Source organism: Corvus moneduloides, chromosome 3 (assembly GCF_009650955.1).
Source record: "Corvus moneduloides isolate bCorMon1 chromosome 3, bCorMon1.pri, whole genome shotgun sequence".
Lineage (NCBI taxonomy): Eukaryota > Metazoa > Chordata > Aves > Passeriformes > Corvidae > Corvus > Corvus moneduloides.
The window spans coordinates 51,582,240-51,606,848 of NC_045478.1; the positions used below are offsets into that span (position 1 = coordinate 51,582,240).

A 24,609-nucleotide genomic window follows, 5' to 3' on the forward strand; every position below is an offset into this window, starting at 1 on the left:
GTCCTACTGAGGCAACTGGGGTTTGTTCCCTCTTCACATCCTCATAATCCAGCTTGGCAGTGCAGGAGGAAAATAAAGTGTGTTTCCCTTCCCTGCAAGACAGATAATTACCAGGCTTTCTTGGAAATTTTTCCTTCCCCAAGAAGAAAGGATAGATGCTACCAAGAGGTGGCTGCTCACGGTGTCTCTGATGCCACAGACATTTTCAAGACACGCACTGTACTTAGGTGTACAGTGATTTCTATGAACATGACCTAAAAAACTTGCCATTGTTGGAAAAGAGCAGCATTTCCCACTTGTGCTTGGCTCAGTCACACAGACATCAGCCACTGCATGTAATGTGGCTTGCCATAAAGACCAAGGAAAAATACTGAGCATGTGACGTAGGAGTAGAACAGTGTCTGACCTGAAGTTTTCAAACAATTTCCATGAAACATACTCTGCACAACTGGCCAAGTCAATGGTCTTAGCTCCAACAGGTAAATTTAGCTCATTTCCTAAATCCATTCTGGAGCAATGCCACCCAAAAGGTCAGGTTGCTGTATGTTTCAGTGTCACATGATGCAATTTAAGGAAATGACAGCTACAAAAACTATTTACCTCAGTGGGACTTTTCCAATAAAATTAAATTAAATTTAAAATTAAAAATTTTTTAAAAAGAAAGGAACAAATAAACTAGGGACTTGATACCTGAAAGGAGAGAAGGAATGAGTGATTTCAGGGACAGAAGCACCAGGGGAATGGAAAATATATGATGGTATGTTACTGAGTCAGTCATTTAAAACAACTTTATGGTCAGTGGCAAGAATAGATAGCCTGGGGAAATGATTCATCACATCCTAATGAAGACATCTAAAACAGGTCAGATGAATTCTGCTGTAAAAGAATTTACTTTTCTCTGCAGTGTTATAAACAAGAGTCTAACATAACTAGATCAGAGGTAGTTACCCATCAAGTATAGAACAAAACTGCATGACATGTTCAGAGGTTAGATGGATCCCACCCAACGTTGCTGCTCCAAGTTGACATTGTTTCATTGTTTAATTGTTTTCTTCTTGCTGTCAGCACTGAATTCACTGGCATGCAGCAAGGCTAGCAAACCACTGAGAGAAACTCAACCTCAGCAAGAGGAGTTATGCCCATGGCTAAAGAAGTGAAGGGCAGAAGGAGATCAAAGACGATCCATAACCTTGCCTGTGCAAGTAGCATTTTAAACATAATCACACAAACAGGACCTTGACAGGTCATCTGGTCCACCCCTTGCTCTAAGGCAATATTCATCAGACTTTCTAGATCTGAACCATTCTTGACAAATATATGTCCAACTTGCACTTAAAAAGCCTCCAAGGAGAGAAGTGCTGCTCACTCCTTCTTTACTTACTCTTACAAATACTTTTTTTATCCTAGCTAGCCTAAATTTCTCTTACTGCAATTTACATGGTGTTTTCAGAGGATGAGGATAAGAGATTATTATCATCTTCTTTTTAGCAGCTTTTACATAGCTGAAGGCAATCTTGCTCCAGCTTCTATTCCTGAGGCTAATTTTTTCAGTCTTTCACTGGACATGATGCTTGCTAAAGCTGGGGCCATTTTTATTTCAAAATAGCTAGTGGCAATGCTGAAATTAACCTAGTGTGGACAGATCTTACCTCTCTTAGATATCGCTGAATCATCCTATAAATTTTAATTTATCTATTTATCCTGACAAGCACTCTGAGTTACCAGGAAGTAAAATGAGCCCCATTTTGCATAAGAGGACACGAGGCAGAGAGGATTTGTGGCTCTCCACCCTGTTGGTATCTCCGGCGCATCCTAACTGCACACCAGAGCAAAATCCAAGCAGCACATCCAATCTCATCCCTTCTGAGGCAGAAAGCCAAGAGGCCATGCTATAAAGGAGCCATGGTGTGCTTTGCCTGGGTATTCGTCATGACAGGGCAGAACAGGGCAGTTTTTCTACAATACAGAGAGATCCATGCACAGACCAAGAGCAGGATTTCAAAAGCCATTCAGACATTACGCTTTTCAGAATTTTAAGGGTTAATTCCATTTAACTTAGAGTCAGGTACTTAATATATTTACATTCCTAATGATGCAGACATATGACAAGTACTTAAACACCTTCCTCATGATCACTTTAGGCACCCGTTGTAATTTTAGAAATTCCAGTAGAATCAGTCTATCTGCCACATCTGGTCTGACTGTGAGGTCTGCAGCTCTTCACATGTTCATTTGTATCACAACAGCAATATTTTACAACTCTACTATCAATGCCGTAGAGCCTAATACCATTCAAATAGGCGTTCAGAAAGATATGTTCTAATGATTAATCTAGTGTTTGCATGACTGAAACTGAAGCACTTAGTGCTTTTAGGCATGTCATTACTGGTAAAAAAGCAAGGCTTCATTCCAGGTTCCGGCATTGGTCTCGGAGTTTGCAGCATCAGCATGTGGATCCCTAGTCTTTAGGGCTGAGATTGTCACTAGATGTTGCTGAGAAATACAACAGGAATGAAAGGGTGAAGGGAAATTTATAGTTTCTAGTTTTGTCTAGCTTCCACAAGTTTATTAGTCCTGATAGAACAGCGGGAAATCACACTTTAAACCACAATGAAGCTGTTCAAAACCATCCTCAGAAAAAAACAGAGTTTGCATTTTAAAACAGGGAACTGAGCACTTATGAGCCTGCTGACTGACTCAGTAATATCAGTAAACGCATTACTAAAATGAGGAATACGCTTTGTGAGATGTAAACTTCAGGTAGTTGGAGACCATCTTGATCTATCCCATGTAAATATTTTTATTTTCATTACATAGTCGATAAAACATGCTCAGCTTTCAAAACCCAACAAACACTCGGAATTCTTCACTTCAAACTTTGTATAGGCTATAGAGACTGAGAAAGAAAAGAGAATGTTCCAAAGGATCATTTATTTTATCCTCTTTTAGGTTACTTTCTGAAATATCTGCAATTGTCTGGCTGCAAAAAATGTTGGGATGACTGACTTGAACAGTCACGGCGTTTCACTTTTATTTTTTTCCTCTTTTACATGGGAAACGTTTATGTAAGTAGCCACACCATTCTTAAAACAGCAGATTGACAAATCGGCTTTTTGTTTCTTTGCCGGTTTGAGGGGACTTTTGGGTGGGAGGTCCTATTCCTGTCACGCAGTATGGTGACAGCACTAGGGATGGGCAATGAATATGAATGGACAGCCGGGATGCTGTCACCTCCACAGCCACCCTGCCCGGTCCCTGGTACCGCTGCCGTGCTCTGCAGCTCCAGGGAATCCTGTGCCAACGCGCCGGGATTGGAACCAAAACATTCCCAGCGGAGAAACGAGTCCTCCCGCTGAAAGGGAGAATTAGGGCATTTCCGCGAAGTTCGAGCCGCGGAGGAACGGGCGGGGGAGGAAAAGCGGTGTGCGCGCCAGGGATAAACAAACACAAGGGCACACACGGAGCGAGAGGAGCGCCCGGGCCGGGCCGGGGAGCTGCGGGGCGGGCTCCACCGCGCCGGGCCGCCATGGCGTGAGGGGCTGGCGGAGCCGCGGGGGGAGGAGAGGAGGAGGAGGACGGGGAGAGGTACGGAAGGAGGGCGGGGAAGCGGGAGGTGGAGCGGGAGGGGGGAGTCACTTTCTTCCTGCGTTGAAAAACGTACCCCTCACCCCCCTCCCCGCTCCGTCGCCCGGGGCTGCGGAGGAGAAACTTTCTGGCCGGCGAGGAGCGGCCGGCGGTGAGTGCCCGTGCGGAGCGGGCAGCGCTCCCGCGCCTCCATCCCGCCCCTGCGCTCCGCCGCGGCTCCCGGGGCGCCTGGCGGCGGGGCGGGCGCGGAGCGGGGCGGGGGCGCCGGTGGCCGGCGGGTTTGGGAAGGGGCGGTCGGTCCCAGCGCTGCCGCCGGCACACGGTCCCCAGGCCGTGCGGCGCCCGGGGAGCGGCTCCAGGTGCCCGCGGGGCCGGGCAGCGGCAGCGGGGTGGGCGCGGGCGGGGGCCGGGGCGTCCCGCGGGGAGCAGCCCCCGGCAGGCACAGCTTTGCCCGGCTCTGCCCCGCTGGGGCACCCGCAGGACGGGCCCCGCGTGTCCGGCGGCGGTGGGTGCGTGCGGAGGGACGTGGCGCTTTCTGTGCGGAGCTTCACCTGTGGGCGCCGTGGGTAACAACTCTGCTTCTCCGCAGCACCGCGACCGCGACAGCCTCCGAGCCTTTTGCTGCTGAGTTCAGCCTCCCAAACATGCGTGTGTGAAAGGTAAGCGGTAGTAGCATCCTTGTCTTGCACCTAGGCACGCTGAGAGACAGGAACAGAGCGACTTGCCCGATGCAACTTCCTGCCACTCCTTTTTTTTTTTTTTTTTTTTTTTTTTTTTTTTTTTTTTTTATTTGAAAAGTTTTTAGTGTCCTGGGACCGGAGCTGTCAACTCGGGGAGCTCAGTCTTCTCAGCCCCAGGCAGCGAGTTGCAATTGCTGTAGCTAGTATTGCATGAAAGCAGTGCATCATCACTTGGTGTGTCTCATGCCAACTCTTAAAATTCAACTTGGTATGAATGAAAGTAACCACCCTCTCTGTTCTTCTGTTGTTCTCTCTTGAAGCAATATAAAACTATGAAATTTTCCTGCATTTTCGGCTTGGTTTTTAGCCATAACGAATGGCAACATAAAAAGTAGACACAGCTGTGAATGAAATACAAGAAATATTGCTCAACTTGGAGATTTTTCAGTCACACTAAGAAGATCAACTTCAATTTAAATAACACTAAAATTTTAATATAGTCTAAACAAAGACAAAGAAAATCTCAGCCTAAATATTGCCACATTATGTTTATCATGCCAACTATTATTATAACTCATTGTAGTATTTCAAAAAAGGAGCAATTCAGCTGAAGGGCAGCAGTGGGAGTCAGTAATTCAGATGCTGTTTATTACTCTGAAAGACTCTGGCTGGGTAGCCTTGGGCAAGTCACTCCACCTCTCTATGGCTGTCTTTTCTTCCTTGTAAAAGAGATAAATGTGTTTGCTTGCTTCACAGGGGTGTTGACAAGTTTAATTAATTAATTAGTTTCATAACTACTTGTAGATCCTTGGATGCATCTTTCTACAGAAGTGCTAAGTATTATTCCAGCTAAGAGTTTCCTTACTGCGTTTCATTGCTTATATGTGTTTTTTTCAGTGACCTGAATTAGTTAAGTGTTATGGGGAAGTTAACAAAGTAGCAGCTCTGGATTGGGATTGTCTTGACTCTCTGTGAACTTCACTGAGATGTGCAACCACAATGTATTTTAATGGAGCAGAGCTACTCAGGTCCTTTAAAAAAAGTCATTTTCTTCTTATTCAAAGTAAGAGTTTGCCTTTGTTGTCTTGTTTGAGCTATTGTGATGTGAATTGCCATGAGAAACACCTGAGTGCTCTTTAGATAATACAAGAGAAAGATATGAGAATAGTTTCTAAACGTGTCTGTGTTCTTTACTGTGGACACTGACCTCAGAAGACACTTGGTGCTAATTTTCCACTACACATTGATATACAGTCTTCTTTACAACCTGTCCTTTGGTTATAGAGAATGTTGCAAGAAAGAAATGCATGAACTGAACCACTGATTGCCTATGGTAAGAGTCGATAGATTTTGGTTGCCTAGGCAAGCTCAGTTTTTATCGCTGTATATATTAGTTATCATAACTAGATATTGAGTAAGTATCTGCACTACAATGGAGAGGAAAATGTATTTAATTACCTAGCCAAATGTTAGATGTGATTTTTATAGGTTACATACAGTTGTAAGTAAAAAGGAGTAGCTGAAAGCTTGTTTTAGAGTGACAGCTTGGGTTTGGTACTTTTTAAAGGTTCATGAGGTCTGTGTGTACCATTTCTTTTCCTCAAGGACAATGACACCAAGTACACAAGCTTTTTTAAAACTGAATTCAAATAAAACCGAGATCAGTGGTGGTAAGAAGTCATTCATATCACCAGGCAGCTGTCGGGTTGTGAATGAACATAGGAAGTTTATATCCTAGTAGAGAAATAGACAAATCCATCAGTACCCAGCAGTCTGAGCAGTGAAAACTAGGGTTAAATGAGGAGGTAGTTGTCCATAAAATTGAAGTGTCCGTTTTCTCAGAAGTGATTGCATTTAACTAAAATTCAGTCACATTCTTAGGCTTGGGTAGGGAAACTTGCACATCTGGCACCCACAGCATACTACAGCAATGAGCATAAATAAAGCTAGTTCCTATTGCTATTGTTCCTGGATATTTTGCAAGAAATAAAGCCTTTTGGTTGGGGGGGGGGAGGGGGGAGAGGGGAGAGAGATGCTGAAGAAATTAAAGAAGAAAATTAAAGAAATTAAAAAATAATGAAAAAAAAACTTTCTGTAACTATTGTTTTCTTGCTCAGACTTGGTAATGCAAGTGTCTGGTGAGTGAAAGAGATTGACTTTTTCTTAGCAAGATGTATTTAATTGGTAAATATGGTACCTCAGCAGCAAGTTTGTCCTGGCTGTTCTCACCTTCTTTGCTCTCTCCTTTCAGCTGAGGTAGATTAAAGAGCATAGTTACAGTGGTGGAGTCTCCTAAAGCTGTTAAAACATGGTGCCAGTTTGTGTTCAAGACTGTAGCCACATACTTAATATAAATAATTTAATAGATTCTGCATTTGATTCCCTTTGAGCCAGTATTCTGTTTATATGGGTAAACTTTGTACTGGTGTCTCTTCACCCAGCTAAGCCCAGCTGGGATATGGTGAGGTGAGACAGTGTTGCATTAGTAAAACCCTAAACACTTGTGCACTGCACTTTGTGCAGACTTGATTACGTGCACAGGATGAGAACTGGGCAGAGAAGCCTGCTAGGAAAAAGGAAATTTAGCAAATGCCACCAGAGATCTCTCTCATGAATGCTTTGCCAATAAAAGCTTAGCAGAAGTAAATTGTTGGTAACAGAGAGCTGACCAAAGGGGTTTGGTTATTTTGGGAATCACGTGAAGGACAGAGCACTGGAAATAATTATCACATCAGGTACTGGCATGGCACTTTCATCAACTCTTGGGACATCGTCAGGTGTGAAAGCACAGTCACAATGTGACTATTATGTACACAGTCTGAAATTACCTTTGTTTGGTCTTTCTTTCTGTTTTTCTCCTTGCTTAGACTCAAAGTATACAGGAGGAATCAGCAGTAGCATTGTTTAGAGTAGGCAAAGGATTGTAGGGACCCTGGTCACTTGACTCTGGTAGGTGTTGTATCTCAGTACAAGAGAAATGTAATTTTAACATACAAGTTCTTTCACCACAGTTGGTCTGGTTTATGCCTTTATTTTGTGGGGGTTTTTATCAGAAATATTAAAAATGCTGAACATTTTCTATAAACCTGGTAGGCTGCTTTCAGCTTTCTGGTCAAGTGGCTGCCTAGAGTTGTTAAAGTATTTTGAAAAGTTATTCACAGGCATTTCTGTGGATATCATGTTCCTTTAAAGCCTTTTAATCATATCCTTGTAATCATGGCTCATCACACTTTTTACCAAAATGATCTGTCTGGTTTCAGTTCTGCTATGAGAGCCATGCCTGTGCAACTTAGTCAGAAATTAGATCATTAGATTGTAAATCTCAAAATTAACCCATAATTTAATGGTTGTGTTGATGCTGCTCACAGATTGCTCATGTACACTGTGAGTACCTACATTTTGCAGGAATAATGTAGCAGTTTAACTCCATCTGCAGTTGAGGCTTCTGTCCTTGAAAATGTAATCATCACTTTTATCAAGGCTTTTGTTAAAGGGTATTCTGGGGTGCACTGAGGACAATAATAGCCCTGAAGGAACTACAGGACAATACATTCTATTTTCTCTCCAAGTTTGTACCCTGAAAAAAACAGTTGCATCTGAGTGTATATTGTATCTATGGGGAGAGAGAGGAGCTGTATGCTCTCTCTCTCTCTCTCTGTGGAGAAACCCTAGATAATGAGATAGCTGCATTTCTCTACTGATGAGTAGGTTGTTCATTATTATTGATACAATTCTGTTGTTATCTCTGCTGCTACCAGGTAGGGTGGTACAATTTAGGTCTACGAACACAGTGACATTTATCTTGTAACAAATCAACCAGTAGTTCTGTGTGAGTACACATTTGGGCTCTGCATACTCACACTCTTAAGATTATCTGTAGATGATATAAAAGCAAGTGTTGGTTTAAATTGCTTAGATTGCAAACTCCTTAGGTTCATAAATTGACTTGCATCAGCATCTCTGGACTTTGCTGGTGCTCCTGTATGCTGTCACAATAATTTAACATATATGGTTGCCACGGTTTAATCCCAGCTGGCAGCTCAGCCCCACACAGCTACTTGTTCATTCCCCTCAGTGGGATGAGGAAGAGAACTGGAAGAATAAAAGTGAGAACACTTGTGAGTTGAGATACCGTCAGTTTAATAGACAAAAGCCACACAAAACAGAGAATTCATTGACCACTTCCCATGGGCAGGCAGGTGTTCAGCCATCCCCAGGAAAGCAGGGCTCCATCACATGTGATGATTACTTGAGAAGACATGCTGAGACTCTGAATGTGCCTCTCTTTCTTCTTTCCCAATGTTACATGCTAAGTATGACATCATATGTTATGGAATATCCCTGTGGTCAGTTGGGATAAGCTGGCCTGACTGTCCCCTCCCAACTCCTTGTGCATCCTTGGCCCTCTTGTTGTTGGGGTGGGGGGAGAGGGAGAAAAGTCCTTGACTGTATAAATGTTGCTCAGCAGTAACTAAAACATCCCTAAATTATCAACACTGTTTCCAGCACAAATCCAAAACATAGCCCTGTACTAGCTACTACAAAGAAAATTAAATCTACCCTAGCCAAAGTCATCACAATAAAAATAACAATAAAATATTAATATAGTTTTGTATGCAACACGGAGTCCGAAATGGGATATGGAAACAGTTAAAATGAGTTTTGATCCTATAGCAACTGAAGGATATGATGCATTTTAGAATTCCTGTCTATTAATATGAAGTTCTCTGGAAATGCTTTACAAATAAAAATATTTGATATCTTCAGCTACTCAAGTTTGTAGATAGATATAGATATACAGAGTGAGAACTGGCCTTGTAAAACTCCACCAGAATCACATCATTTGTTTACAATTTCTTGAAGACAATTGAATGAAGGACAATTAAAACAATAAGCAGGGAATATTAAAACTGTTAATTATACATAGTCAAGAACAACAAACGAGAGGATTTAAAATATTTACGATTTAAAATATTTACAAGTATTTGGAAGAGTAAAGGTCAAGGCCAGCAAAGAAGAGTTAGTTGGAAAGAGGATAAAAGTTAAAGTCTGAAATGAAAACACTTGTTTTGGTATCAGAAGTTTCTGGTGTTGTAATCAGCCTCCTCAGAAGTGAGGGAAGATGGATAGCATGCAACTCCCTGGGGCGGATTAGGCACAAGGAGGAATTCAGACAGCAGTAATTGGCTTTCCCCTTTTGCACGTATGATTATTTTTTCCTGTCCTTTATTTGCACCTCCTGGGCATTGCCATCACCCTGTGAAGTATTTCCAGTTCTTCCTGTGCTCCATGATTGTACTACTGGATCCACACAGAGGCTCTAGTCTGCCCTAGGCGTTCTGTTCCCTTGCTCCCTTCTTGTGACGGGTGGTTGTGCCTTAGGGCTGTGAGCTGCTGTCAGAGGAAACCCTACACATTGTTCCTAATACCCCACACCAAAGGGTTCACAGCCGTACCGAGCCCACGTGGATCTCTGTGCGAGGGCCAGGAAGACAAGTTACTTCCCGGTAGCTGCCAAAGGAATATTGTTTCACCACCCACATTGTGCAGGAGCCTTTGTTCTGTGTTTCTGAAGTGCCTGTTACTGTCATAGTCCTAAACCCCAGAGGTGCCCTACATGCTGTAACAGTGTAACACGTGGATGAGTGGTTTGATTGACTTCTGGGATATTAAACGTAGGGAGTATATCCTCTTGGCCTAGATGAAAAGTCTCAAGCTGCCTTCCTCTAGTGTTAACATCTGTGAAAACATTTCTGAAGTAAAAAACAAAACCTAATTTTAATTATTGAAATGGCCTTTTGAAATTATGTCAGCACAGGATCCAGTGCTGATGTTCTAGAGGAGGTCTTTCTGTGGTAGCTTATAGGTGTATGCCTTTGATGGTAAAAGTGACTGGGCTTTCATTCACTGAATGTGGATGCCTTAACAGGCATGTCTGTACTGGTTGGGAATGATCGCCTGCAGGATTCCAGATATCAAAATTACTTCCTTACTCATTCTGTGGAGTGAAGTATGGAATAAAAGATCCCAGTAAGGGTTAGGAATACTAGTGTTAGTGCAACCAAAAAATTACTGAGAAAGCATTTTTACAGGAGGATAAACTGTAAAATAGAGGGAAGTTCTAAATTCCCAGATTATGGTTTGGACATGCAGACAATTTCAATCATGTTTTCGCTTGAGGCAGAGAGAAGGTTATGCATTCAGAGTGTGTGTGTATGCCCTGTTAATTTATATATACACTGATAAAATAGACAAATAAGCTTTTAACTGAAAGAAATTAACAGATAAAACTTCCATCACAACTGTCTTACACATCCTGCTGTGAACTTATAAAAATATTTTGCAGTTGCTGTCTTACCTGTAGCATGGTGGAGAATGAATGCAACCCTCCATTCTCCCGGAATTATGGCCTGACACAGCTGTGTACTGCTCTGCACAGATCCATTTGATTTTGTGTTAGATCAAAGGACAGACACAAGTTTAAATCTTGACTGCTGACTTGATGTCATATGCTGATAATCTCTATAGGAACTGGCTGTTCCTGGTTGCCATTAGGATTTTCATAGCACAGCTGTTAGACGTAAAAGTTGATACAAAGCTTCTTTCAAGGTATTTCAGATCGTTTCAGAACAAGTGCAACACTAACACCTGGATACCTGAGCTGTACTTTATTTATGGCAGATGTACTTCTGAATTATATTTGGGATTTCAGTATTTAAGTTTTGAAATACCTTTGGAATTATATAATTGTGATGTAGCATGTTTTTCATAGTGAAAAAATCAGAGGAAGAAATGAAGTAATGTCCCCTGGTGGCTAAGGTCTTAATAGGTATTTTTCAAGTTTTAAGCAGCAATTTTTATACCTTTCTAGTCTTTTTATTGGACAGCCAGATAGTCACTGGTTTTAGCTCATCAACCAAAAGGTGGGTGAAGGACTCCTGACTGCTCCTAACTCTTGGGACATGGGAGTTTCCCACCTTGGTGTCCTGCCCCACAGCTTTGAAAGGGTCTCAGCGGTACCGCTTGTTGATGTAGAAGCTGTACAGCTTGGGACTTTGGTCAATAGATTCATCATGATTATTACAGCACAAAGATAAGCTTATAGTTTTATTGGTTCTGCTCCATCTGCTACCTAATTATGCTGTATCAGATACGTTTCTCTGGAACGAAATGGCAATGTATATATGGGAATTAGTCTCTACTGACCCTTTCAACTCTGTTTTCACGGAGCTACTCTGCATTTTTTAGTACTAAAATGCCGTTGGATTCAGTTAGAAGGCTTAATTGCTCTCCCGTTTTTAAATATGTTTGCAAAATATTTAGATTGGTGGTAAAACTGACTTTGTTGAACAAAACAGCTCTTCAGTTGATGTAACTGCCACGATTTTAGAACGTTACCATTATATAATGTTGCCGAAGTTTCCAACTGAGAGGTTCCATGTTACAGATTTTGCTCCTCTCATCAGCAACAAAGTCAGCTGCAATGTGTGTGAAAAGATATTTCAGATATTTGGACAAAGTACAAAAAAAGGAGTTCCTACAGAAGTTTCATTCTCTCTGCTGTGATCTAACCTACTGCTCCTTGTGTTATATTTTGGCAGTGGTCAGCATTGGGACAAAAAGTTGCACATCCCTCTCCATTTAATAGATTCCACACACATCTCATTGCAATGTTACCTATTAATTTCACAGTTTTGGTAGGACAGCAGCTGTTTCTCGTGTTTGACCATTTATTGGTAAAATATCTATGACTTTCTTACCTGTTTTAGCGCTGAGTGCTAAATTTGCTTATTTTGGTTTTAATACCAGTTCTTGTAATGTAATTTGGGACAAAGCTGTAGTGACACTGTTGTTCAAAATCAAACTGCATGTTATAATATTAAAAGCATTGAAACAAATTGAGTAAAAAAGTTCATTTTCACTGTCAATAATTTATGAAGTGCAAAGAAATTATGAAATTTAAGTCCTGACTCAGAGTTCATTGTCTAAAGTCAAAATTTGCACACTGAACCTGAAGATTTGATTTTTGTCAGTATGGTGGAACAGATTTTCCTTTAAATATTTGAACACATTTCTTACACAAACATTTGTTTCTCAGGTGTCTCAGTTAACGATAATGAGAACTGTAGCCTTTGTGGAACATAGTAGCTTCCCAAAAGAAGACAAAGAGTCTGACGTGTCCATGTCCCAGTCCTGGGCTCTGGGAAGATCTTTTATTCAGATACCTGAGTAATCTGTGGTGGTGTAATGCCTCCAGTTTGTGGTAGTTTTAGTCACCTGAAATCCCACCTTTTTTGTTCCTGATTGTAAATGTTGACAAGATGCCCATGTCAGAGGTGGATCGTGGCTAGCATGAGAGACACCTGCAATTTCTGCTTTTTTAAGAAGTGATAGAAGTGTGGTCCCAGTAAAAAGCAGCTACAAAGCAGAGTGGCGCTTCAGAACTGATACTACAGAAAGCCACAGTTCTTTACCTGTTTTTAATTTTTAATCACTCACAAGAAGGTCAGATTGCTTCAAGGACACACAGCTGTGCAAGCTGGTGATTCTAACCGTGCCATCATTTCCTGTCCCTCGTGCTCTGTCCCTCTCTCCCTCCTCTGTTCTCACTGATGAAGTGATGTTTCTGTGCACATGTGGCAGGAGTAAATGGGCCTCTCTTTTCTTTTAAATAGTTTATTTGGTAAACTTACCTGTATAAACCGATGTTTAGTTTAGTTAGTGGTTTCAGTTTTACAATACTTTTTTTTTTTTTACTACAGCTGAACATCTAACAGTTGATGAAGATGGGGAAAACTAAAGTAGTTAAGATTTAATCTGTTTTGGGTGGGTTTTTTGGAATAATTGGTGTTTTTTACTGTTTGTTTCTGCTGGCAGTGGAGTGGAAATCATGCAAAATGCTCTTTCAATCTAGGACTAAATGACAACATTTTCAAAGCACATTGTATATGAGCATTTTCTTCCATGGGCAAGTATCCTTCATTCTGCTTTTAATTTTTAATACTTTATCAGGTCATGGTTTCCCAACTGAATAAAACCCCCTCGTTTTCAGAGAAGGTTGAATTGCTTGGTAAAGTTTATCTTGGAAGATGTGACTGGTAAAGATGCAGTGTAATATGAGAGTAAGAAATTCCTGTAGCTTTAAAAAATGGTATTGTGAGCGCACATTAAGTGATCAGAAGGCCCAGACTCCTATTCTTCCAAGCCCTGTGTATCAAGCAAACTTGTAGTAGGTTCACTCACAGTTGGTAAGCTGGAGGACACTTACTTGCACAGATCCAGCTTCACCTAAGCTATGCTGATAATCAAGGTTCAGAGATTTGCTTGGAAAGGAAGGTGTACTCCTTTCCAGCTGCCTCCTCCCATCCATCAGTGACACCAGGCTGAGCCCTGCAAAGTTACGGGACAGGGCTCACTGTCATTACTGAGTCATGGCTGCTGTGAGTTATGGTCTTCATATCATAGGAAGGGTGTCAGTAGAATTTAACCGAGAATAAATTATTTTGTACTCCTGCTTTTGTCACTGCCTATTTACTTTTTTCCAGATCTTGACTGTGAATAAGCTGCTTATGAATATACAATAGGTTGGTTTTCCAGTTATTCTGTTGTTAGCCTAAACAATGTGGTGCAGTGTAAAGGTAAAAAGAAAGGGTTTACCTACTCATGTAAGGGTAAAAAAAGGGTTTACCTTCTCTGTGAGATGTGCACATTAATGAAGGGTGAAAATGAGGGAGGCTATTAAATACTTGAGAATACAGACTATGACTTTTTGGCAACACTGGGTATGTTTGATGATAGTGTAATGCTGAGAAATGTGTGTTCAGATTTGAAAAGGAGAAGTTCTGGGAAACCTTACTGTATATTCCCTAGTCGTTGGTCAGAAATACCTTAATTTAGGGATCTCTTAAAACCATCCCAAAATTTATGCATGTTCTTAATTCTCACTGATGTGCAGAAGTACTTACAGAAATCAAACCAAAGGAAAGAATGCATGAAGTCCTAACTGCTAGCTGGGATTTTTTTCTGCTTGTGTAAGCCAGGAAACTTTTTCAATATATGGTTGACACAGAAGAAGCTACAAGCATTTTTACCTTTATTTTGTGTATTTTTTAGGTTCTTTCCTCTGCCCACAGTTCTGAAGGATCACAGAGGCATTAAAAAAACTTAAAGTGGAGTTTTTTATGACAAAGCAGTTTTTTCATCAATTAAAAAAATGACATCATGTTTCAACCATAATATACTGGTTTGGCTGGTTTCTACCTCCTTCCTGTCAAAATACACTGTTGTATAGTTTCCTTCACCATAGAGAAGAATACAAGAAGATTTGAATATATCTGGATAAACTGTGGTGCATGTATCTTTTTGTGTGTGTGTATGTGGTGAGGCACTGTGTAGATGCAGTAAGAGTGTTACCAAATAAACCAGCCTGTGATAATGTGTCCTGTAACAACTGGTTCACGTCCAAAAGAGGGCAAAATATACTTGCAAAATGCATTAAAATACTATGAAAATGTCATCTTCCATTACATTCTGTTTAAGCAATTATGCTACTTGCTGTGATAGACAAATTTAAGCAGTTAGAGAGTACAATATTATTTGTGCCCTGGGTAGAACTGCACAAAAAATTACGTATTTCTTGGCCAAAGATGTTTGCTCCCAAATTAATTTTAGGAGCTGAGCACAAAAATTTAGAGGGTCTGAGCACCCAGTAGTCATGAAGGGCTCTTCTCTGTCAAAGTTTTCTCATATTAATGACTTTGTTGAAACAGGATGTGGGTCTATAAATAAAGTTTTAGCAGCCTCAGTTTCTATTGAAAATTTTGGCTATGTAGTAGAGACCTGTGGGGAGAAGTAAAAGGTTGTTTTGTACTTTAACTTCCTACAAGTTTTATGACCGAATCCTATGAAACAGGTTTTCCATGGGACAAAAAAATTGTATCTGTTTTTAGGTTTTCTTTCCTTCTATTTCTCCTTTTAATAATTGAAAACTACTGTTCATTATTTACATAAAACTGTCTCACTTGAGCCTGCTTTCCGTAACCTTTTCCCTCATAAGAATTCTAGGAATTTGCTGGCTTTCCTCAGGGGGATCTTGGCCATGTTTTATCTGTGACTTTAGGCCGCATAGTTGGTAATTTCTATAAAGTAACTTACTATGTTTAAATAGGTGCATTTGCCTCTGCATAGATTTCCCATTTGAGCACATTTCAAAAAGTCATGTAGGTAGAAGAATATGCATTTTAATTCAGTGTTCAGCCTTCTTGGTAACTGGCAGTAAATCTCCACATGTAAAATGGAAAGCCCCTTGGAAAAAATACTAGTAATGCAAACCCCTAAATGCCTGGAAGGCAAAGTATTTCAGCTGTTCAGCTGTTTTTCTGAGACCCTGCCACTTTCTCTTTCCCTTTTTGACTCCTGACTTGCTCTTTTTTTTCTTTTTTTAAAATGAGGACGTGTCAGAACCAGAGGCCATAAGCACTGTATAAAATGACCCCAGCACAAACCTCCAGCATTCCTCATCTTTCCCTCTCCAGCTGCTAAGATCAGCCAAGACAGCGCACAGGCTTGGCTGCTGCCAGCTCCCTGGCTCTCCCCCTTCCTCCTCCCTTCCCACCCTTCTTCTCTTGCCAGTACCGTCAGCGCTGCTTCATATTAGGCACCATTGCAATTATCTGAGATCTCAAGTACAAGAGCTGTTGTCTCCCTTCACCTGGTATCAGCAACTAGAGGGAAAGATGCGGGAAGGAAGGAAGGGGCTTTCTTCAAAGTGTACAGCTTTTTCTTCTGGATGAATTGCTCAGTAGATGTTTCGACTGAAGTATTCATATAGAAATGATTTGAAAGTCACCTGGACAATACATCGGGTTCTTTAGATGGAATCGTATTTCCTAGAGAAGCTCCTGAATTATAGTCTCACAGATTCATTTTCTAACCCATTCTCTCATGTCCATCTACCACAGGACATTTCAAAGATGGTTTGGCTGCCACTGAGACCTGGAGATCTGATGCCACAATGAGGACTCACACACGGGGAGCCCCAAGTGTGTTTTTCATAAACGCAGTTTGCTTTGCCTTTGCCTGCGGCGCCAGGGAGGACCGAGACGCAATGGTTCCTTTTGTCAACGCCAACTATGACAGCTACCCCATGCTCTACTTCTCCAAGGGGGATGTGGAGTCTCTGCGGCTGCAGGCCAGCACCACGCACCAGCACATTGCGGCTCGTCTGATTGAAGCAGTGCAAACCATGCTGTCGAATCCCCTGGAGTACCTTCCTCCCTGGGACCCAAAGGAGTTCAGCGCTCGCTGGAATGAAATTTATGGCAACAACCTTGGGGCCCTGGCAATGTTCTGTGTGCTCTACCCTGAAAACATCGAGGCCATCAATATGGCCAAGGATTACATGGAGAGGATGGCGGCTCAGCCTAGTTGGTAGATTTTTGTCTTTTTTTTTTTTTTTAAGTTGTTCTTACTGTATAAACTGCTTACAGCTGGAGGAGTGAGTGGATGAGTGAATTGCTTAAATTATGTCAGTTGTACTAATATTAATTTTAACAGTGACTAACTTGCTGAATGCATATACCCTCATCTGGACCAGCAGAGACACACAGCTTTTCACCTTCAGTGGACTTACCTTCTTGAAAGTTGATGCTGAAAGGAGCATGACTCTTTGTGCGCCACCCTATTTGCTGTAAAAAAAAAAAAGTAATCTAAACCCACTCTCAGTCAGAAGGAGTCGTCTCACATCTGGTTTGTGGCAAGAAGTGCTAAAAGTGTTAATTTTAAATTTTTTTTTTCCCCAGATTCATACATACCTTTTGGGTAATTCTTCCTTAGGAAGAATTTAGGAAAGGGGGACTTATGAAAAAGGTATAATTAGGTGTAAGTAAAAGTTACACTCTTGGGTTTTTGCAGTCTGCTCTAACATCTGTCTGAGCTTTAGTTCAGACTTACAGCTTCACTTGGCTGCATGGTTCTTGGGCCTCTCCTTAAGACATACTAGGACTTGATAGTTGTCCATGTGATTACTGGAACTGCCTGAGTAACTGGCGTTTTGATGACGACCTCCTGGATTAACTTCCCCTGGTTGTGAGTTGTCATCCTACAAGTTACTCTGTCCTCTCTGCACCACACTCTTTCTATGGGGACAGAAGCTAATGTTCTCACTGTAGGAGCGATTCTAGAATTGAGACCCCAAGCTCTCGTCCTTTTCATACCCTTCTTCAATTTATTTCCATTTTTTGCTCAGGCAGATGCATTTCCCTTACCTCCCTGCAGCAGCTGCCACTTGGCGCACCTTGCAGACTGCAGTCCAGGATTGCTGTCACTGTGAATAGGTCAGAGGATGGAAATGTGGGCTTTGCCAGGACAGTGGCTTCTGCCCAGGGCAGTGGCTTCTGCCCAGGGCAGTGAGATGGAGCTGGATGGGGCACTGCTCCCTTCTGTCATAGATGCTGTTCTACAGCTCTGTGGAGACAGCAGCTCAGCAAAAGTGTGAGTCAAGATTCAAGTTAGCACAGGAAGAGAAGCATTAGCTGTTCAAGCAGTATTCATTGCTCAAGCTACTATTCCTTAACTTCTAGTAACCAGCTAGTGTCCTGTAAATGTTATCCTTCCATGGACCATCACTGGAATTATGCTGGATTTGAGCTAGCATAACTTGGGATCTATATCCTCCTGATGGGCATGATTAAAAAGGCATGATAGTGTTTGGGTTCCCCCACACTGAGTACTAAAATGGTGAATGCCACAGAAATACATGATCTAGAGCAAAAGAAGTGATGGGAGAGAGAAGGGACACACTGGCCATGTATTGCCAGCATGCCACAGAAGAGAGGACATGTGGGATTTGGGAAGAAAAGTATTGTCTCAACAGTGGTAGTAATTTCTGAAATCTTCCACTGAAGCATAGCAATACAAAGCTTCAGTCTTAGCTCTGGAGACAGTGTGTGTTTCTCCTGGCACGCTGACAAAGGGATATAGCTTACACTGGTGAATCCAAGGATGTGTGACCATCTCCAGTAGGAGACAGACCTCTCCAAAGTCAACACCTTCCTCCTTAGTTTCACTGTTCACACTCTTTCTTAACTTGTTTTGGGTAGTGTATAGTTACATGGCCATCTGTTTTAATGAAATAAGAAAGAGGAGGAATCATTATTTCAAGTAGGAGAACTTGTTTGTGTCTCTTTTTTTCAGTTTCCTACATCTCACTCTCTGTCCCAACCTGATTTAAGTTCCTTGTGTCCTGTGATTCCTGCCCTGGATTAATTGTGGTTGTTCTGTCCCTTGTTATAATGCTCTCCTTTGTCCCAGCTGACCAGATACTAATCAGAACCAAGCAGATATCCCATTTCCACTTGGCTTTTATGTTATTTACCTGCCTCAAACTACTGTTTTTTCTCAAGTATCTTGCATTACCTTGGTGAAAGAGCAGCTATGCTTTTCCCATCTTTCCCTTCTGATGTAGACATCCCATTCAGCAATCAATCAAGGTTTAATCAGGGTTCTCAGCTTTGCAAGAGAAGTGGCTGCAATGTAGTAGTGGAAGTGCGGAAGGAGGAAACCATAAACATAGGCGATATAGCTGGGCTAAGCTGCCCTTTGTATAACCTCCAGCTGGCCAGCTCTTCAAATGCTGTGACAGAAACATGGATCTGGTTTCCATTTTTGTTTTCCCCCTGAGAACTTATGTCTGAATGCTGTCAGCATGGAGTTGACACTACAGCCCCATCAGTGATGGCAGTAATATAGATCTCTCCCCCTTGTCCAACAGTGGTTTTCAGAAAAGTAGGAATGTGACATCTCTGAGGTATATACTGCACTGTCTGGCTTTGCTCAAATAGACTAGCAGGTTCAGAGGCTGCAGGAGTGGGCAGGCAGATTGTGTAAATCTGTTTTTCCTAAGAAACTCAAAAGTACCAGAAAATGTTACTGCACGCACTTCCCCACTTAGGATAAGACTAGGAGAATAAACATGATAAATAGGAGTTCTGGCTGTTCTATGAGCTGTTCTGGCAGTGTCACAGTGGTGAAATTTTTTGTCCAGTCTATCTAGGCATCTTTGGTTTTCCTCAGACTTTGGGAAAATACCATTCTGGGTGATATGAGTGTTGCCCTTATTAAATAATTTGAGGGCACGTGTGTTCTGATCCAGAGGGTGGAAAGAAGGAACAGTTGTGATGTTGCCTGACTTTGGAGCCTTGGGTGTTGGGAGAGTCATCTGCCAGAACTCCTTATTTCATCAGTAAAGAGGGCTTTTCCAAAGAGGTATCAGTAAGGTAAGTAAAACAGGACTCTCCTTAAGCCTTCTCAATAATGTAGGTGCCAAGACTGCCATGTAAATGGAAAAATGACTTTTTTATCACTGGCAGATTCATCAACATGTTGGAAAGTTAAATCTGGCATTGGCAGCTTGATTCTTTCAGCAGTGTAATCTGGATTTCTTTTGACTTCTGCCATCATGGCATTGATTCTAAAACAGCTTTAGAATTTAAAAAAAAAAAAAAATTCAACTTAATGAGTTCCCTCTAAATTTTGTGGCAATGTTAAGTAAAATTTAAGCCTTACCAGAAAACAAAAGTGTATGTTTTTAGCATGTGCAGTAGTTAAATAAAAGAAATATGCTTTAAAATATCACCGGTTATTTGTTTTCAGAATGCTAGGAGATTAAGGAGACTGACGTTTTAAATTTCTTCTTTGCATTAGTGGAATCCTCAATAGTCTAAATATCATTCAGTATCCCAGGATACAATTATGAGAAAGTCTACTGGTAATTGATATATACATGGAAGGGGCATGTAATTAAGAACTCTTGTCCTTTCTCATCTATTAAAATAGTCATTTTATGTCACGTAATAAAGTACACCCTTAACTGAGTTCCCATTTGTGTCAACTAAGAGGTTGAACCATTTGTCATAACAACCCATGTTGATAGGCGTGCTGCTCATTAGCAGAGCATCCCTAATGGCTACATCCTGGAGTAGGTTTACATTTTAAAATAAACAGAGGGGCACTGGGTAATAGCTAACTGTAACAATCACCCAAAATAATATGGGAATGACACTGTTTAGGGACTAGCAACAGCAAACAAATGTGCATTAATATTTTAGTTAAAATAGATGACTGTTAATGATTTTTCCTGTAAAAATTAAAAGCTGGTATTAAATAAACCCCTTGGTTTTCCATGGATTGGATGTCTAAAATCTTACGGAAAGTTTGTCCTTATATTTGAACCATATTATCTTTTTTTAGAGGGAACAGAGGATATTGATGTGTTTTCTGGCATTTTATCTCTGACTGGCCCCTAGAGCACTCCCCACCAGAAGGGCGTTTTGGCTGAGGAGATCTGTACTCGTGATTCTTTCCATATGCCGCTGGCTCGTCCCGTTCCCGCACTGAGCGGAATGATGTAATCAGAGTCACACATTGTGCAAAAATAAGAGTTCAGTCAGATTCTCTGTTTCGGACAAAGCAGCGAAAAACTCTCTTCTTTGCTAAGCCCACCTTGCAAACAAATGCCTTGGGAGTTCACAAATGCCACACTCTTCTTGCAGCAGGAGAGATGTCCTGATTTGCAATGGCGAGAAACAGATTTCTGTGGGTTTGGTTTTGGGGTTTTTTTTGCACATAGTTGATGTCCCATTTTTAAAGACAAGTATGCTACCAATGTGCAGTAAGGTGTGGGATTTAACAGTAAGGCGGCTCTGTGGGTTTCACGGGGCCGATAATTACTGTCAAGCACATGCAGACATTCCAGGGAAATCGCAGCAGCTAATGAGAAGCTAATAGGGGGCTTCGGAATAACAAATCTGTGACCTTTCTGCTGCTTTCTTATAAACTAGCAATCACGTAGCCTTCTGTAGTCACTGTTTATTAAAAAGTGTTGGAGCATCCTGTAGGACCCTTGCTGTTAGTATCCAGATAGTGATAGGTGTTGAACAATACAGATTACAAAGTAAAAATAAATACATGTAAATAATTAGATGTGTGGATAACCATTTAACTAAAATAAATTCATATAAATAAATAAATAAAGCAAGTCTCTGTGCTGACACTAGAAATTCATAACATCTGTTTGACTCCCAATAATCAAGCAGCAGTCATACTCAAAGAAAACTTAGGGGGGCTTTATAAGACTGTGGAATAAAAGTTGGTATAAAAGAAGCTTGGGGGATGCTGATATGCTGTCTCCTACAGAGAGGAAGAAAAAGTAAAGGAAGGGTAGGAGGATTAATTTGGTATCTGGAATATATATTATGTTAGTAAGTGAAATATCAAACCATTATGCTGTTTTTATCTTCTACATATGTAGTGTTTAAAAATAGAAATTGTGCATGTCTATGAAATTAAATGGCTAGCTGGATTTTGGAGAGCTTCTTTAATACCTTGGTTTTAAATTGAAATAGGAGATAAATTGATGCTGAAGTTCTGTGGTAGCTACAGGGAGCTCACTTTGTGGCATGACTGGTATAAAAATTTGCTAAAACAAGAGCCAGAGGTAATCTCTTGAAATAATAAAACAGAATTAAATTTCTGTGTCTGCTTAATATGACACTGAGAACAACTAAAACAGAGTCAGTTCTAGTTTGTTAACATGTCAGTGCAGAAGCAACATGAGGGATGCTAAAAGCAAGCCCTGTGTGAGAAGGACTCTCTTGTGATCAAAGCCAAAAATGAAAGAAGATCTGAAAGAAGCTTCAGAAGCATCAGAATGATGATCATAGACCTATGAAGAAACAGAGGCAAAGAGGTTAAAAAGGAGATTAAGACTTTTAAGGAACTAAAATTTTACTTTCCTCCCCTAAGCACCTAAGCAGTACAACTCTATTTTTATTATAAGCTCTTAAAACTTCTGTCTATATGTTGCCTTTTTTTTTTCCACTCTGACATGAATGTAGTCTTTTACATTTAACCACTCCTTTGCCTTTCTTCCTGTCAACTGAGCTGCAATGAACACAAGCATGTGATTTTGGCTGCTGCTGAAACATGACTGGTAATGAGAGAGGGGCAAACCTGTTTTACCTTAGACACCAGGAACATAAATCATCAGTTTTTCAAGTATGTTTTTTATTCTTAACATTTTTGTTGCAAAGGACAGAGCACTAAGGTTGGGCTGATAATGGGGTTTTTGTTTTGGCAGCCAACCAGAAAAATGTGGAAAGGGTGAAAGCTGAGAGGTTGGTTTTCTTTCAAAGAGTCTTCCTTTTTCTTCCCAAAATGACAATTGTAGAATATTGCTCCATTTACTAAGAAAATATTCCATTTGAGCACAAGAAAATACTTTGTTTTGGAGACTTTGTAAGAAAAATATTTAAGATTTGGTCTGGTTTATAAAATAAATGTTGGTGGTCTCATTCCCCTTGGCAGGTGTGCTCCCTCTTGGTATGTATGCTTTGTGTGGCCATGGAAGAATATTTCTTTCTTGCCTGATGGGAGGTTCAAAGCTGTATCTGCTTCCCTCAGAACTGGGTCAGGACAACAGCAAGAGTTCCAAGGCATTGCCCTTGTCATTGGGAAGGCTGTACAATTACACAAGTGACCAAGAGGTCAGTTGGCCCCATTATGTGCCTCATTTGCATCCACACTTGACATTTAGGGTGCATGAAATGCAGCTATGCTCTCAGCTGGCTACCATGTTTGAGGTAGATGGCATTGAAATGCACTGCAGGGCTGTCTTAGAATTAATTTTCACCTGTAAGCCATTAGAAGAGAGTTCTCGCTCATTTCCTTTGCATACACCTAGTGAGATTGTGAATTTTAGTACTGAGGAGGGAGTACTGGCATCCTTCCTTCAGTCTCCACCTCCAGGAGTTATTCTGCAGTATTTTGTCATGGGAAAGTTTGGAGCATAAAATTCAGGATGTGGGTTACTTGTGTAATGCACGTGTCAGGATGTGCTTAATTCTTCATTTTGCATGCACTGATACCATGTTAGATGTTGACATAGAGGCAAAAAATCAGATCTCACACTGCTTGGAAGGGTATTCTGTATCTCAGATTAAAGAGGGTTATTTTCCTATTTACTTCAATTTGTTTTTAAGAACTAGATACACAGTGAAGGAAAGATGACTCTAAACATCCCACATCAAGGAACTCACTTGAGCAGTAGAGTTTGATTTAAATCCTGCCTTGAACTGGTCAGACAGTGATTTTTCCCTCCTGGCTTGTATTTCTGAGAGAAATGCTAATAGAATCGTAGAAATGTAGAATTGTTTGGGTTGGAAGAGACGTTAAAGATCATCCAGTTCCAAAACCCCTGCACTGGGCGGGGACACCTTGGACTAGACAAGGTTGCTGAAAGCCCCATCCAGCCCAGCCTTGAACACTTCCAGGTTTGGGGCATCCACAACTTCTCTGGCCAACCTGTGCCAGTGCCTCACCACTCTCAGAGTCAAGAGTTTCTTCCTAACACTTATCTAAATCTCTCCTTTTTAAGTTTAAAACCATTACCTCATATCTTATAATTATCTGCCCATGCAAAAACCCTCTTTTTTATATGCCCCCCTTTAGGTACTAGAAGGTTTCTCTAAGGTCTCCCTGGAGGCTTCTCCTTTCCAGGCTGAGCAACCCCATCTCTCCCAACCTGTCTGCGCAGGAGAGGTGCTCCAGCCCTCTGAGCATCTTTGTGGCCTCCCCTGAACTCGCTCCAATAGGTCCATGTCCTTCTTATGCTGAGGACCTGGAGCAGTTCACAGCACTCCAGGTGGGGTCTTATCAGGGTGGAGTGGAGGAGCAGAATCCCCTCCCTTACCCTGCTGGCCACACTGCTTTTGATGAGCCCAGGACAATTGGCTTTCTGGGCTGCAGGTGCACATCACTGGGTCATGTCCAGCTTTTCATCCACCTGAACCCCAAAATCCACCTCTGTAGGGCCGTTCCCAGTGAATTCTTCTCACAGTCTGTACTCATGTCTGGGATTGCCCAAACCCAGGTGACCCTGCTTTCAGTGAGGAAGTGGTTATTTAGTAGTGAGTAGAGAGAAATTACAGAAACATGTTTCTACTGAGAGAAGAGACAGTAGTAGCATCAGGAATGTTGTAAAGAAATTGAGGGGTTGTAATGATCTTGGCTTTGTTGGTGATAGTGATTTTTACTTTCCATCCAAAACTTCATGCAAATGGTATGCTTATTTAGAGATTGGAATTGCATTTAATGAGGGTGCTGTGTATACACAGAACAAATGCAGTGCATGCATTATGGTTCTTGGTGTCATGTACTGATCACTGGAAAACAGGGTCTTAATCCCCCCCCTTCAGATTCATTGTTCATTGTAGAAGGTGGCAAATCTAAAACAGATAAACCACGTTGCACCATGCTAAAATTCTTAACACATGTAGGAAAACCATCC

General features: G+C 41.3%; 1 protein-coding gene across 4 annotated transcripts in view; it reads left to right on the plus strand.

The window, feature by feature from the left end:
• Window positions 1–3,235: 3,235 nt before the first annotated feature.
• The window catches only part of DSE (dermatan sulfate epimerase), a 35,159-nt gene continuing 13,785 nt past the window's right edge, over window positions 3,236–24,609 (plus strand). The window contains exons 1-3 of one of the 4 annotated variants that reach the window (XM_032101530.1): window positions 3,236–3,585; window positions 4,175–4,244; window positions 16,226–16,694. In XM_032101530.1, the coding sequence (XP_031957421.1) occupies window positions 16,279–16,694 (416 nt within the window). In that variant the 5' untranslated portion in view covers window positions 3,236–3,585; window positions 4,175–4,244; window positions 16,226–16,278. Of the gene's footprint in view, window positions 3,586–3,607; window positions 3,737–3,922; window positions 3,945–4,174; window positions 4,245–16,225; window positions 16,695–24,609 lie in introns of those variants that run through there. The other 3 variants (XM_032101529.1, XM_032101531.1, XM_032101533.1) reach the window with 3 other exon arrangements.